The sequence below is a fragment of the Pleuronectes platessa genome, chromosome 19 (assembly GCF_947347685.1).
Source record: "Pleuronectes platessa chromosome 19, fPlePla1.1, whole genome shotgun sequence".
Taxonomy (NCBI): domain Eukaryota; kingdom Metazoa; phylum Chordata; class Actinopteri; order Pleuronectiformes; family Pleuronectidae; genus Pleuronectes; species Pleuronectes platessa.
This window is the reverse complement of record NC_070644.1, coordinates 19,590,189-19,607,167: the sequence shown is the minus strand read 5'-3', so window position 1 is coordinate 19,607,167 and position 16,979 is coordinate 19,590,189. Positions and strand designations below refer to the sequence as shown.

The 16,979-nt window shown below is 46.6% G+C and overlaps 1 protein-coding gene across 2 annotated transcripts; it reads left to right on the top strand.

The window, feature by feature from the left end:
- The first annotated feature begins 6,967 nt into the window (after positions 1-6,967).
- Positions 6,968-16,889, top strand: LOC128425398 (MAM domain-containing protein 2). 2 transcript variants are annotated; one of them, XM_053411987.1, is made up of 15 exons: positions 6,968-7,214; positions 7,358-7,468; positions 9,409-9,686; positions 11,524-11,608; positions 11,754-11,891; positions 12,061-12,338; positions 12,543-12,636; positions 12,886-13,032; positions 13,219-13,338; positions 13,473-13,612; positions 14,052-14,151; positions 14,736-14,903; positions 14,996-15,249; positions 16,345-16,429; positions 16,543-16,889. In XM_053411987.1, the coding sequence occupies exons 1-15, from the start codon at positions 7,184-7,186 to the stop codon at positions 16,587-16,589; spliced, it is 2,076 nt and encodes a 691-aa protein (XP_053267962.1). In that variant the 5' UTR covers positions 6,968-7,183; the 3' UTR covers positions 16,590-16,889. The 2 variants fall into 2 exon arrangements, with proteins under 2 accessions (XP_053267962.1, XP_053267961.1); XM_053411986.1 differs by having other exon boundaries at positions 13,452-13,612.
- The last annotated feature ends 90 nt before the right edge of the window (positions 16,890-16,979 follow it).

Below are 16,979 nucleotides of genomic sequence, written 5' to 3'. Positions count from 1 at the left end.
CTATGTTTCCTGCAAAGGGCTTGTTGCACTTGTTTCTCATATTTTACAAAAACACAACAGTGGAGTTCGACTTCCCCTGTGTCTCTGTTTGCTCAACTGACTGAATGAACTGGAACAATTAAACCCAGAGGGGGGGGGGGGGGGTTGAGGGGGGGGGGGGGGGGGGTGTTGAGACGCAGCCAGAAAAACAGCTTCAGCTAACTCTCAGAAAAAACAATATCTTAATCATGCGTCTTTATGGAAGCAGCTAAATGACCTCGACTGAGGTTTGGATTTCCTTCATGTTGAACGTTTACGTGCTTTTACAGATAATTAACCCGACGTCTCAACACCATCACTCAAAGGACACCATCACCAAGTGGAAACGTCTCCATCATGATCATACTCAGACGACTGAGATTTACTAAAGCAACATCGTGCTGCACCGAAGAAGACCAGAGATGGAGATGAGTCATTCTCCTCACAGATACACAGGCTCCTCCACGTTTGGCCTTAATTCTCCGAACCTCCATTTTTATTTACAGTCTCCGGTTACTACAGTGATGTGGTATCAGGCCGGGGACTCCCTGTTTGCCTGCCGAGGGCGAAAACCTAAATCCTCTGGGATTCATCTGGGTGTGCACTGCACTTTAATCTGAGCCGCACTCATCCGTCCTCCAGCAGCTGGCAGATGGCACAGGCCGGAGGAGGAGGAGGAGGAGGAGGAGGAGGAGGTGGGGCAGGAGGACGAAGAGGACGAGAAGGGACGTGTCTCTTGTATCTGATGAGAGTCGGTTCAGACGAGTGGACGGGGGCAGCGACATGAATAATAAATGTGAGAAAGCCCGTTTTGATACTTATTGGATATGACAAGGCAATCAGTGTTTACATCAGTTATCTCATCATCACAGGTCCACATCAGGGAGAGGACTTTAAAACGGGAGGTTTATGGATTTAAGTTATTCTAGAAAAGGTGATAAATGGATGTTAGGTTGCTTTATTGGGAAAAAGCTTTTTTAATTCTTGGTTCAATATATTTGACCGAAGCTCCTGAAGTTACACGTTTAATAAAAATCACAATATCATGATGGGAAACTGATTTAAGGGGATTTCTCACATCTTAAGAGACACAACATTAGTTTCAGACCGATAGTTAGAGTTAGAGGTTCGAAACTCGCCCACTGTTTAAATAGTAAATAGGTTTCTGCCCTTCTGAGCATCCCAGGGTGTGTGGGTCTCACAGGGAGCTTTTATCCGGAGGGTTCTCGGCACGTTCACTATCTTGAGACGGCTGAAAAGGAATCGACCGACTAATAAACTGGTCAGAAGTCAGACGTGTAGTGTTTCACCGGTTAACTCCACCAGGGTGCGACAGCAGCTGGTTCTTAAAGGGAATGGGAGATGACTTAACTGTGTATTTCTCCTGGAAACACTTGTGGTGCAGCAGAAGTGTGTTTGTGTTGTTATGTAAAGTCTAGACGGAGATGGTCGATGGAGCGGAGGCGCAGAGGGCAAAGGTCGAGTTTGATTCTGTAATCTGAGCACGAACCACAACTGCTGGGGAGCGAACATGCTGGGAGGTGGCAGGAGTAAGTGAGTGAGGGGGGGGCTCCCGGGAGGTTCAGGGCTCTGGGCCCCGGGTGGCTTGGGAGGTGACAGTTTGTGGGGGGTGGCCCCGGGTCACAGATGGCTCTGGCAGTGGCAGCGGCTCGCACCCGGCCCGTGGAGCCGTGAGCCGCTGCACCTCCATCTGCTCGGCGGCGCTGGAAGCTGCCGGGTCACGGATTTACCAAGACATTAACTTCCTGATCTTATACGGCCAGAAAAACACACACTGACAACAACACACGTGTTCTGTAACACACTTAAGGCCTTTCGCCGACAACAACTGCTCACTGAACTCTCTCCTACAGACACACACTATAACGAAGACAACAAACAAGTGATACACCATCAATTATTGTATTAATTGACAGATGAATCATTGAGTCTCTCTTTAGAGCTCAAGGGAATGTCTATAATATATATTTCTTGATTCTTGTTTCTTTTAGGAGGTAAATAAATAATCAATACTGATAATTATTGATCTTATGACCAAACAGGTGGAAATCAGCTGTTTCATTTACCTTCAAATATCTAAATAAACTCAGATTCATATTCAATATACATCTTTGTGTCCCCTTTGTAACAAGGCACTCTACACCATAGTGAGACTAATAGAGGATTATCTTATCTTATCTTATCTTAACTCTTCTTATCTTATCTTAACTCTTCTTATCTTATCTTATCTTATCATATCTGATAGCGAGGATGCAGACAAGTTAAAATGGCAAAATGACAAATATCCATCAAGGCCAATTGAATGGATTAAACAACATATTTAGTTTTTAACGATCTTTTAAATGATAAAGACAAAAACAAAGATGCTGTGGTGAAGACACTGATGCAGCTTCCAGGACCAGGTGAGATTTAAGGAACGTTACACGTGTCCAACCTCATGTCGTCTTTACAACCGTCCTCAGATGAATCATTAGTAAAGTGGCTGATTGACAGATTTCAGTATTTGGAGCAGAGATGATGAAACATGAACCAGCGTCTGAACCCTGGAGGATTTTCTAATTTTCTACGAATTATGTAACTGAAGAAAAACTGAAACTCTGGATTTATGAAATGTGGAGATGTCACCTTGGGCCCCAGAGGAATTCAGGTCTACTCTCATTTCATGCGTTTTTTATGAAACTGACGGATTCATAATGATAATAAAGAGCTGTCAGGTGGATGGAGGACGATGGTTCATCAGCTGCAGCTTCACTGTTTCTCCTCCATCGTGATTCATCCTCAGCTCCATGTTGGGATCGATACCCTGACATTGTGTTTACATGCACGCTGACATTAATGCACGAGCAGGAGCCAGACCGCTGCTGGTTCGAATCCCCCTCCTCCTGCTGTGTGGCCTTGACGGGTTTCATCCTGATATCACGATGACTTTTGAGAATGAGAGCAGGTTGTGGCCACGGTTCTTTAAAAGGCGTCTCCAGCCCCGGACCGAGCGGCTCCTCGTCCCGGAGGAGATGGAACCGAGCGGATGGATGGATGGATGTTCTCATCCCGGGATCTGGACCCTGAGGCGCCCGACGTGACATTTTAAATATAAACCCAAACGCACATCAACGTGTAAAACGCTCCCTGACGTTAAACCTCCCCAGCCCCCCCACACAGCGACCCGAGCGCGGTCCCCGTCCCGCACGACACCCACCTGCGTGTCCGCGGAGGAGAGGCCCGGCTCCGGCGGCTGCAGAACACGGCATCGCTCCCTGTCCGGTTCGCTCCCCGGTGCCTGCGCGCCTGGCTCGGCTCGGCTCGGCTCGGCTCGCCCTGGCTCCGCCGGTGCCTCCTCACAACTCGGTGGGATTAACGCGCTCCGCCCCTCCTGCACCGTGACGTCACCGCGGATTAACGGTGCACAAAGCGCCTTTGCTGATGCGGGTCGTTCAGACACAAACAGTTCCGTGTGAAGCCTCCTCCTCCTCCTCCTCCTTCTCCATCTCCTCCTCCTCCTCCTCCCACCCCTCCTCCCCCTCCATCAGCCTGCAGAGCTGCTGCAGCACCGGTGGCTGCGGTGTTACCACAGTCTGCCGGCGGGGGGCGCTGTGATCCACCTGTTCAACGCGGCAGAAGATCAGTGGCAAACACCTGAGAGAAGAAGACAGGTGGAAATTAAACGTCTTTTCCTAAAAGACAACAGCAGCAGAATTCAGTTTAGGAAAAGTGGGCAAGATTAAAGAATAAACCATAAAAATAACGTGCAAAGGAAATAAAATAATGCTCAAGATGCATTTCTACGGTGGTAGAGAGTTCAGCGCACTGCAAATTAGGAAAAGACAAGGAAATAACATAAATATGTATATATATGAATAAATAATTATCAGGATAAATGTTGTTTTAAGTTTAAAGCCTCATTTTTCTACAGATCTGAATAATATGTGTTTTATACATCTACACTCTGTTCCTGCTCAATGCAATTACTTGTTATATGATGATATAAGATATTGTTTTATTGCCCAGAACAGAAGTAAGTTCATATATATGTTTGTCATTTATTCATTTATTTACACGTGTCACTTTTCTGGTGAAACACTCTGACGCAGCAAAATGATCTAATGTTCAAACAATAAGAATAATTTAGTTCTGATGATCCTGAGCTTATTAATATCTCAGGATATTCAGCAGTGATGCTCATGACGCATCTAACTCAGTTATTAACCCAGCACTGAATATTAATGAAGTGTGTGTGTGTGTGGGGGGGGGGTCTCTATGTTGTGGTGCCACTCGGAGGCCGAGCAGATCAATAACACCCTCGTCTACACACCGTCGAGCTCCTGTGACACATCCACACCGACGTCACGTGCACCCCCCCCCCCCCACAACCCCCCCCCCCCCCCCCTTCTGCCGGAGCAGCCGTTACCGTGACAACCACACGTGACGGAGGATGGAGACGGAGTGCGGTTGCCATGGCAGCAGGTCTGTTAGGGCCCTCTCTCGTTATCGCAGAGTGCACGACCCCGCAGCCAATCAGGACGCTCCGTGACACAAAGTGTGTAACCTGCAGAATCAGGAGGTGAGAGCACGACTCTGCTGATGCTGCTGCTGGAGTCACCTCATCTCACACAACCCATTCTTCATCCAGGCGGGTTCTCTGCTGCTCTATTTCCGGAGAGGACATCAATAATTTGTGGTCTTTCCCTGCGTCTCTGTGCAGACGGGGCTGAGGATCTACTGTACAGGCTCTGACAGCTGGGTTGCATGCAGAGAATCCATCAGTGGAATTAACACACATCAATGTTTCATCATTTTCCTTCGCATGTCTTTCTCATATCACGCAAATAAAAAAAAGCCAGTGGCCTCGATTGAATGCATCCTGCAACTTACAATATGCAGATGAGACACCAGGGCCGGTCTGCAGGGGGCGCTCTGCAGCAGGATGGGGGGGGGGAACCAGATCCCTTTAACTCTGTGTTTGCACAATTAAGATTTTACTTCTACTTTCAGTGACAACCGGCTCTTGTTTTACAAATGTATTGAATTACATGGCGTATGAATGATGATAACGTGGCTCCATCCAATTAGAACAGAGCATCCACCCAGTGTCTGATGATCCAGACGTTTTCATACAGACACAGTATAATATTTATAATATTGTTGGGCTGCTCCCAGAGAAAAGGGTGGAGGACCTCATATACTGGGGAGAACATTAAATAACTGTAACATCATGCAAAACAATAACCTGTGCCCCCCCACTCTCAGTATTTATTAGAGCTCTGGCACAGATATGACAACCAGGAAATTAAACAGATGACTGATGATTTATGAATTGTATCCTTTGAACACAATCTCTCTTTCTTCTCTTCCCCACACTGCTACACTTGAATATGATGATGTAATGAGTCATTTCCAGTCCGACTGGGTTCCTGGTTGTTTTCACGAGAAACATCAGTAACAGCTGTGATCTTAACTTACACACGTACACACTTACACAAAAACGTTGCTAACGCAGAGGAGCTGGAGGAATGAGTGTGATCAAGAGACAGAGACAGAGAGTCGGACAGATGGATCACAAATGTGGATGAGAGAGCTCCATCGGAAAAAAAAAAAAAAGTTACTGCACAGTTTAATCTCCTGTTTCCAACATGGCACATTCTTCTCTCCTCTACCTCTCTCAGCCCATTCCCTTCTGCAGCTTCCCTCCAGTGAGGCTGTCACCAAAAAGTCCCTGAGACCCGACTTTGACTCATATTTCTGAATAATCTCTTTTATTCATCTTTGAGGATTCTGCCTCTCTGCCAATTTCCCGAATGGCTCATTTTTATTGAAGATAAAACTGCTGCAGACTTCAGATTAATGAATGCACCAAATGCTTGTAATCTGGTGAAGACTGAAGCCAAGACAAATATTTTAGACGATTGCAAAGTGTTTTGATTCTCTGTTGGTTTGGAGAACACAGTTTGGATCATTTGTTTATTCAGGCCTGTCCTCACTCAGCGAAGCATCGTTTTCCTCACAGTCTGAAAGTGTGATGCAATGATACAACTTACAAACAGTTGTGTATTCTTCACACCTATCGTCCAAAAGCACTTATAGTCAAAGCATTTGATGAGATTATGAACATATTAATAAGTTAAAGACACAAAACAGAGAGATCAGTTGTCAAAGACCGACCAAACTCCATCGTAGGAACTTGTGACCACATCACAACATCTGGCCCACTTCCACCCTTTGTGTTCTTTAATGACAACAGAGACTTTCTTGTGGTTAATGGAAGTTTACTGAGGTCCTCATTCAATCTGGAGAGGGAGGTAAATGACATGAAGATGGACAACGTGGGATGAAGCTAAAATATCCTGTCATCCTGAACTGGTGATAGAGGAGTTCAACCAATCGTGAGTCAGTCACCATCCACTAACACTAAGGAGGGGAGGGGGGTCATGATGGTTAGCTGTCATGTCGTCCATCTTCATACACACATATGTTTCCACCCTGTGTAATGTGTGTAGCTGTGAGGCTGGTCAACGGCCAACACACCAGATCCTCACCAGAAACCTCCTGCTGGCTTGAGTTAATCAGAAATCTGTCATTTCTACTGGTTCACTGTGGGAGTTCAATATCTCACTTTAAATGTTTCTACTATTTAATTCTGAAGAGAGTTTTTGTTTTTAGATAAGGCATCATTCATTTCTCTCTCAGCCAGAAGAGGATGCTCCGGAAAGTTATATAAACATAAATTTGCCTTTGAGCCAAAATCGTCAGGTTGTTTTTCTCATGAAGAAACTTCAAGATTATCTCCTCGACTTTATTAGTTTATTTCTTTCTTAACCTTCTCCCCTTCTTTCTCTCACTCGTTCTTCCCCCACCACCTCATCACTCACCTTCCTCCTCCTCCTCCTCCTCCTCCTCCCCCTCCCTCTGTTATTCTCCTCCTCCTCCCTGCACTGGCGTCCAGACACACACTTTTCCCCTGTGGAGATTGTGCAGTGTGCTGCCAGTGTGCGAGCTGGAGAGACACTCAGGCAACACACAGACACAACGGGGGAGGAAACTTCAAAAACAAAACTTTTTACTTGTTGTTTCTCCAACTTTGGCTTCAAGACCCACTCCAGCTTCTCCTGGTTTCCTCTGAGAGCTGAGTTCTTTCCCACTGAAAGCTGCGATGCTTCCATTGTGCCTCCTGACTTTTGCTGGTGAGTTTGTTTTAATGGTGCATGAGGGCACGGTGCTGTTAATGCCAGTTGCCGTGATTCATACTTACCATTCCCTCTCTCTCTCTCTCTCTCTCTCTCTCTCTCTCTCTCTCTCTCTCCTTTTCCCCTGTCTGTGGTGGCAGCCGTCGTCCAAGCCCACAACCAACTGCTGCCAGGCTCCTGCAGCTTTGAGTCCAGCACCTGCGAGTACACGTCAGACTCAGACTTCGCGAGCTGGACCCTGCACAAAGATGGTACAGCACTTCCACAGATCTCCCACTGTGTCTTCACCCCCCCCCCTGTTCAACACCTCTTCAGTTCAGATGCTTGTATTGTGGCTCTTACCAGTAGCAGGAACAGGTTTTTCGCTGTGATGCTGAGTTTTGGCCGTACCACCACATCTGGAGTGCATTGACTCCAGCATCTCGGTCTGCACATCTGGAGTCAGTGAAGGAACACATTTAGGCATTCTGCTGGAGTTGGTACCGCGGCTGATACAGACGAGCGCTGCACACGCCCAACTCCACGTTATGTCAGAGAATCAAAGAAAACAGACGAGTTGCTTTTTACGATTTAATTTACGTCACAATTTAAGTGTCTTTAATTGCTCGGACATTTGCTGCATCTGCACACATGTGGATTCATGTGTGGGGGTTGAAGTCCCTGCAGCAGAGGGGCCTGGCTGAGGGCCCCCAGCTGCACGGCCCTGTCACTTGAGATGGGGCCAGGTTTTAAAGAGGTGGAGGTCATGTTGATGTTGAAGGAAACTCTCTCAGATTTCTAACTTAGCTTTAATCATACAAAACCCCGTCCATAAACCAAACCACCTACTTTTGAAAAGCAACGTCAGCAAGAACCGGTTCAGGTGCTGGTCAGATTCCAGAGGCAGGTTGCTGCTGACACACCAGACACGATTGGGCAAGAGTCAAACTACATGTGTGCAAGTGCAGCTTCAGAACATATTTAAGATAAACTTCAATCTGTCAAAACAAGAATCTGAATTCTGTTTGACCCTGTGGTGAACTGTGTGTTCCTCTGCAGAGATGGTGTCAGGAGCTCTGTGCACAAACACCATGTTAACTATGGACAGAGCTAAGCTAGCTGCTTGATGCTAGCACTGTGTGTAACCAACAGACATCATGATCTCATCATGTGGCAAAACCACAAACAAACAACCAAAACAAAATCATTTTCAATTAACTTCTTGGCTGTTTGTCTGTAATTAGGATCAGAAATGTGGGAAATAATCCAAAATGTCAGTTTTCTCTTTAATCATATATTCAAACTGCTCATTTTGTTTGAGCAACAATTATTAAAAACTAGTAGTGTTGACAAACTAATATTATATAAATGGGACGAACGTGGATCAATCACATCTTAGTGCCTCAGGAGGATGGAGTGGTACAGTCACTTCCTCCACTCTCCTGCTGCCAGACTCTGCTGTGAAGGCCTGGTGATTTTTTCCCACCACATTTCTCCGCTCTAACTTTTCTATAAACCTCCACAGCCCGTCTCACCGTCTCCCTTTCCTCCGGGATACGTCAGCCTCTTTCTCTTTTTCCTGTTTCCATCCTCGGTGCCGCCGGCTGGTTAAGAAGGTCAGGGCGGTTGGTGCGTTAATGATGTGCTCATGCAGTTTCCTGCTCATTTACTCTCCGTCCACTTCTCTGGGCTCTGAGCTGCACAGTTTGAGCTCGAACCCCGAAAAACAAGTCGTGTCATCGATGCTTTGTTCTTCTTCTGCAACTTCTGCATATTGAGACAACATGTGTGCGTGTGAGGCCACGTTACGTAAACACAAACATTCATCTTGAATTCACTGGACTGAAAGTGTGGAGAAATGAGCTCAGCCCTGGTGGCTGTGTGTGTGTGTGTGTGTGTGTGTGTGTGTGTGTGTGTGTGTGTGTGTCAGTGAGAACACATGAATACACATGTGTTTGTCAGGATGCAGCAGCCCGGAGGCAGCGAGGGCTTTCTACAGGGGAAAGTAATAAGTGACAGACGAGTGCAGGGATCTCCGAGCGCCCTGCAGCACAGACACAGCTCACAGTCCATGCTGCTGTAAGAGCTGAGCTGGATCTCACGTTGCACCAGGTCACCAAGTAGTTTGTCTTTGGACATCCTCGTGCAAAATGTCTCCTTCTGTCAAAACACACATGCAACTCATCTAATTCCTCTCACCTCCTGGTTCCAGGTCACTTTGTGGCAGTGGACTCGGTGGATGAGCAGGACGCAGAGAGAGGTGCAGGTGAGAAACCCGGGCTCACCGGGGTTCTGCTGAGTCCGGCTCTGGAGCAGAGCGAGTGGAGCTGCCTGAGGCTGGTGTACCAGATCACGGGCTCTGGGAGCCTGGAGGTCCTGCAGCGCTCCGAGGGCCGGAGCTTCGACAGGCCTCTGTGGAGCAGCCGGGCCCCGTCCGACAGCTGGGTCATCTCCAGCATGGACCTGCAGAACAACACGGAGCCTTACAGGGTAAAGCACCGACCTCCAATCTGTGTTTAAAATGTTCCAGCGTCAGATATAAACACGTCTAAAGCTTCTCTAACGGTCTCTGAAGGATGTTTAGGGTTTATTCCATCGTATGGAAACATTAACAAACAGGCAGATGATGGAGCGAGAGAAAAGGGGCCTCGAGACCTCAAAGTGGAAAGGGTTCATCCTCTGAGGAGAAGGATTGTTTGTCATGTTTGAATCTGCAAGATTTCGATTCTTAGGATTTGACGTTTGACGTTTTGTAGTTGTGGTTAGAAAAGTTTTCTATAAATCTATGCTTATATATTATAAATCTAGTTTTATAAACGATGGAGTTCAAGGACCGCTGTTAGAAAAAATAAAAAAAATAAGAGATTTAGATTAAAGTATATAGAGAAAGATACCAAATGTTATGATAGTATGAAAAATGTAATATTACAAGAGAGAGAGTCTTACAATCTCCAGTAATTAATAATATTTGACAGCTGTGATTTTGAAAGCAGAAAATCTATTTCTTCATAAGAAAACCATCACAGATGCATGGTTGGGGGGGGGGCAACGTAACTGTCGATTCCTCTGAAACTGCTAAATTAGATAAATTACTGTGGTGATTGCAAACGAGCAAAATAATGTTGTAATAACTAAAGCTGCTGATTTTCCAGTTCTGTTTCTTCATAAACCAAACGGCCGAGCTGCAGAAATCCACCTTTCATGCAGCTGTTTAAAGAAGAGACAGATATAGGTGGAGATTAAACACACAGGCCAATATGAACACACACCTCCAGGGACACACATTATCCAAACACTGTGGGACCAGTACAGCACAATGTTTATATTACGTGCAGAGGCAGAGTCGACTCTGACAGGGTCGTGACCTCGGTAATGCTCAGCCAGGCCTGTGCTGTGGGGGGGGGGGGGGGGGGGGGCTCCGCACACAAAACACTTTCCAGTCCAGACCAAGGTGGAAAAATGTTAATTGTATATCACAGGTTTAAATTTAGAACTAAAAGGTTGTTGTTTACTTTTCTCTCCACACAAAAGCCACCAAACTATTCTCGAGTCGCCAAAACGACCTCAGTCGCTGTCAAGCACGTTTTCCTTTAACGTCTTCAAATCATCGCCTCAGATATGATTCATAACTGCATTAATATGAAGATTGAAAGCAGGAGGGAAACAGCTGGTCATGGTTCACTTCCTCTAAAGTGAAGGAATGTTTTAATTACATGATTCAATACAGTCACTAAAGAGCTTTATTAGACGTATGTATTTAACTACCTAATATCAGAGATATCAATCAGAAAGTGAATTAGGATAATTCCCTAAATACCAAACTGTAAAAGAAAGGCTGAGTAACATATTCTCTGGGCTACAGAGCTTTTTTCAGCCTCTTTTAGATCCTTGTTTTGGTTTCACTGCACATTTGTCTATTTCCTGTTCACTCCGTTCTACTTTTTAACAGTTAGTTCTTCTCAGGAGTTGGTGGAGACCAAAATCGAGTTAAAAGGAAGTGAACGTTGGTTAAAGTCTCCTTTAAGGTTTATAGATTTAAATATTTGCTGTTCGTTGCTTCAGAGTTTGACTCGTATAATATTAATCTAATTAAGTTACACACACACACATATATACGGGCCCTGACCTCATGTAATAATCCGGGTGTGTCTCTTCCTCTCTGAGTCATTCCACATCAAACCTGCTGCTCACGCGAGCTCGGAAACTAAATTGGATTTCTCAGTTTCTCATGCGTGACCCCCCCCCGACCCTCCGCACTGTAGCTAACTGTGTGTGATGTCATCGGTGTGTGTCTGGCTAACGTTACTGAGCACGTGTTGTTGATCAGGTCGTGATCGAGGGTAAACCTGGAGGGAGCCCCGGGAGCAGCGTGGCCATCTTCGAGATCCACATCAGCCCCGGATTCTGCCTGGGTCGGTGACTTCACACACACACACACACACACACACACACACACACACACACACACACACACACACACACACACACATCTGCTGCCATGTACAGTTACAGCAGCAGCGCGGTGTGTTGATGATTGTTCACGTTGTGTGTCTCCAGAGTGCGACTTCGAGGAGTCTCATCTGTGTGGATACAGCAACCAGTGGAACGCCAATGTGAACTGGTACGTGGGAGGGGGGGAAGTCCAGCTCCTCCACAACGGCCTCCTCGATGACCACACGTTCCAAAACAGGACAGGTGAGTGACATGTGACCCACATCTGCACAGAGGGGGGTCGGAGCCCTGCAGGTTTAACTGCTCTGGAATAATTTAACTAACTTAAACCAAATTTCTCCTTTTCACTGTCTTTTTGATCAATTTAACTATTTCCTTTCAAATCTGGGGGTTTTATGTTCTCGTCCCTCAGGTCACTTAATGTACGTGGACTCCATCTACGCCAAGACCTTCAAGGAAGTGGCCAAGCTGGTGTCTCCCATGACCACGGTGCCGATGTCCGGCTGCCTGAGCTTCCAGTACCAGCGGAGCGTGGAGAGAGGGAACCTGTTCTCCGTCTACACCCGCGACCGCCTGGGCCAGTACCAGGAGCTGTGGAGGCCGGAGCTGGAGCAGCAGAGCGAGTGGAGCGGGACGCTGGGCGAGTGGATCCCGGTGCAGGTGGACCTGAAGGCCCCGTACTCTGTGCAGGTCAGCGTGGGGGCCACACGTCACAGAAACAGATACTGGGACTTCTGAAATGAGTAGATTCAGTCTTCATGACCTCCGTGGTGGACGTTAAAGAGCTGTCGTGGCTGCTGGCACCAGACAAACCCTCCTTAAATCAACCTCTGTGCATTTATGTGTGTGTGTTTATGAGTCTGTCTGTCTCCATGCGTCCCTCTGTCCTCTCAGGTGGTGTTTGAAGTGACGTTTAACAGTCCAAGAGGAGGACGAGTGGCCGTGGATGACATTTCCTTCTCCTCAGAGTTCTGCAGCTCGGACACCGGTGAGCTCGTTAAAACAGTCGTGTTTATCTCAGAGTCAAATTGAAGGAGGTGGACAAAGGGAGGACAGGGGGGGAGGGGGGGTGAGGACACACAAACAACATATTTTACAAGAACTAAAAGACCATTGACCATAGAAGGAACAGTAGTTTGTCCTGTGGGTGGTCAAAAGAGGGGTCAAAGATAACATATCATCCTCCAGCACCTTTTAAATCTAATAAAGACCTGAACACTTCCACGTGTCTCCACAGAGCCGACCTTTGACCCCTCCGTCGCCAGCTGTGACTTCGAGTCCGGCTTCTGCAGCTACACCCAGGACCAGGTGACGGGGTCGTCGTGGAGGAGAGTGTCCGTGAAGCCCAACATCTTCAGGAACGGAGACCACACCACGGGAGCAGGTGGGGACACAGAGAACTCATCCTGTACTTTATCAACTGATTGAGTTTCTAACAGAAATGATGCAACCGGCTTTAAAACAGTGAAACCATTGAATAAAAACGCTCTGAAACAAAGAGAACTAAGATCTGCCTCGGTCCCTGACGAGCAGATTCCTCCAGGAATTAAACGCTGTCTCCTTCCTGCAGGATCCTTCCTGTTGGCTAACTCTCGGCTGAGCCCACGCTCCGGCTACGTCAGCCGCCTGGAGGGTCCGACTCTGCCCGGGAACATGAAGTACTGCCTGAGCTTCTACTTCTCTCTGAGGGGTGAGCGCCACCACCACACGAGCTCCTCTCACTCAAGGATATTAGATTCTCTCTGGGCCCGTGTGTGTGTGTGATTCATTGGCTGTGATTTATCTCACTGACTCACTGAGCAGAAATAACTCCGGCACCTGCAGGTTTCAACCAGACGGACCAGGCCCTGGCCGTCTATCTGCAGAGCGGCAGCAGCCAGGAGAAGATCTGGAGCCAGGGAGAGAAGTCCAGAGGAATCTGGATCGCTGCGGACTCCACCTTCCATACGTCACAGCCTTCCAAGGTCAGAGGACAGGAAGTGGGAACACAGTTCAGTCTGAGAGGGTGGAGGAGAGAGGGGAATGAGGAAAGGAAAGGAGGAGGAAACAGAAGGAAAGGAGAGGAGAGGAATGAAGGAGGAAAGAAAGGGAAAAGGAAGGAGGAGGGAGGAAGGGAAAGGAAAGGAAAGGAAAGGAAAGGAGGATGAGGAAACTGAAGAAGAGGAAAGGACATAAAAAAATAAAAAAGTAAGGTGGATAGAAGAAAGAAAACTAATATTTAAGCGATAGAAACTAAATTATTGTTCTCAGACAACACCTTCTCATCCTCACACGTCCTTCCTGATGAAGATCAACTCACTCTGAAGCACCGACCACAACAAAGTGTTCGTGGCTTCGGGTTTCAATCAGAAAACCATCAGTGGGTCAACCATCTCACTTCCTGTCCCCTGCTCTGCTCTTCAGGTGGTCTTCATCAGCACCTGCAGGAGCTTCTGGGACTGTGGCTCAGTGGCTCTGGACGACATCAGCGTGAAGCTCGGAGACTGTGAGCTGCCGGCAACAGGTAACAAGTTCAGACTCAGTGGATCTCAAATCCTCCACCATGACCCAACAGGTTCTTTAATTAAATCAAGCTGCACCAAACTCCCTAACACGATAGAGATAGTTACTGGCTTAGAGCCCTAATTTTCAAATATGATATAAATCTGAAATTACACACTCACAGATATCAGTCCCCTTAATGTGCCTGATTGTTATTATAAAGATCGAGGAATTCTTCCCTGGAAAATTGGCGAAAAAGTCACATAAACAAAGATGAGTCAGCTCATAAAGCTGAAGAAAGTGTAGAAAAAAACCGGCTGCTAACCAGGGCTCTATATTTAATCTGAAATTTAATAAACTTTTTGATACTTTAAAACTTTAAATACAAAACTTGGATCAGATTAAGATGCCAGACTGGAAAATGCAGCCAAAAGTTACTCATTGTTAACTTCAGGAGTCTTAACAGATTTTTCTAGGTCTTCTTTACAATTTCCTGAAAGATTTCAGTTTTTCCAGCTTTGAGCTTTAAGATCTGAGTCTCAGTGAAGATGACCCTGAAGAGAACAATATAGAACATGCATCATGTTATCACCCCCCCCCCTCCAGCTGCTGCAGACTCGCTGTCGTCCCCTCTGCCCGGTCACTGTGGCTTCGAGGCCGGGCTGTGCGGCTACACTCAGGACAAACAGAGCGACGCTGCAGACTGGGAGCTGAGGAGAGGACCCACCCCCACCTCCTACACGGGGCCCAGAGGAGACCACACCGCGGGACTGGGTGAGCGGCTCCTTCCCCTTCAGCCTCCACCACAGGAACATCTGCACGTCCACAGCTGTGATGACACCAACCTGTTGACTTCTGATTGACAGGATACTACCTCTACCTGGAGGCCTCGACCATGCTGTCCGGCCAGAGCGTCCGGCTGCTCTCTCGCCCCCTGAGGGGCTCCAGGGGGTCCCAGTGTCTCAGCTTCTACTACCACATGTACGGCTCCGGCACCGGCCGGCTCGGCGTCCACCTGGACAACGGAGGGGACGACGTGTTGCTCTGGCAGCAGAGCGGCGAGCAGAGCATCGCCTGGCTGAGGGCCAGAGTGGAATACCAGAGCGACAGCCTGCATCAGGCAAGAGAGGAGCGAAGTCTCTCCGAGCTGCTTTATTAGATTCTAGATTTAAGTACCAGGCGTGGATGGATTTGACTTGTGATGCAGTTCTCAATCTTTGATTTAGATTAATCTACATGTGTCTCTTAAATGTGTTGTTGGGTTTTTATTGGTCTTCAAGTGGAACCACAGCTTGACATGAGAAATTCAATATTCAGGAGCTGATGGGTTCATTTCAATAGGTTAACATACAAATACACGATATGAAACACAGTGAGGTTGAAGGAGAAAGAAAAACACTTTGAATAAACAGAATAGAATCTACACTGTAGATATTTTTGGCTCAGGCTGGATTTCACAGGATGAATTATAACTTTGCTGCCGTTTCGGAAAAAATGTTTGAACCAAATTTGTCCTGGAGGAGACGTAGATAAACTTGGAGCCAAATCTATTTTAAAAAATAACAGAAAACATTCCATGTAGAGAAATTGGGCAAAACTTCAAAGTATTTTGAAAGATTTATGAGAAGTTTATAAACTAGATTTCATAATGAATAACTATGAAGTGGATGTTTGTCTTGTTCCTTAGTTATCGGACTGCTCCAATTACTGTCTCACCAAACAGCTTCTGTGCTAAACGTCTGCACAGGACACATCTGTGATCTCATCCTGCAGACACACAAGTTGATGGCAGAACTTCATCAGTTTCTCAAAAGGGAGGAAGAGCGAGAGCAGGAGGAGGAATTAGCAGAATGGAACTTGGCCTCGACTGTGGGCTCAAATAAGACGCTGCCAAAACAAGAGCTGCTTCGCTTGTTAGAGGGTTTGATCACAGAAAACTGTGGCAGCTTTAAAGGAGACATGTGAGCAGATTATGTCACTGAGAAGAGAATGTTAGTGGGAACCAGTCTCCACCAGCGTTAGGTCACTTTCCCCATAAACGTGCCAACAGTAAGAAGTTGTGTTGAACCCACGGTCTTGCCACTAACAGGCTTTTGCAGAGGTTGTGTTTTCCACTGCTCTCTTTTCAATGGAAACAAGGAGACATTAAAAAAACAAACTCTAACAGCTTCTAAAATAATCTAAGATCTCCCTGTTTCCCTTCGTCTGGTCCCAGCTGGTGTTTGAAGCCACCAGAGGTTCTTCAGTGAGGGGCGACATCGCCATTGATGACATTACCTTGGAAGGTGGACCCTGCCCAGGTAAGAAAAAAACTAGATATTCTAGAGATTAAACATCCTAGAAAGACAGAAAATGAACCAATGTTTATTCAAAGATATAAAGCAGCTTCCTCGCTTTTTTTATTTCCCTGCAGAAATAGAGATCCAAGCCACCGTGGGAACCTCCAACGAGATCGAGTAGAGAACCGCTCAGTCGGATGCATGAACCCTGGATTCACATATTGTTTTTGCACATTAGACAATTAACGTGTTGTCCCCCCCCCCCCCCTGGAAAACACGTCAATCAGAACCTGTAGGAATTAATTTGGGTGAAACTCATCATGTAGTTCTGTTTTCATGGAGCCAAACATATCAGTTGTGTCACAGTCGACGTTTCCTTCCTGCTCCGTATCAACAGAGAGTTTGTTAAACTGTGTTTTGTCTTCACATGTATATGCATTAGATTAATGCTCCACGCTCAAATAAAGTGAGACGGTTCTTCCACACGACTCTTGTTCTTGTCTTTTCATCGGCAACAGCAGAGGCCAAGACACAGCTATGATACCCCCTGCTGGTTCTTTGAGAGAATACA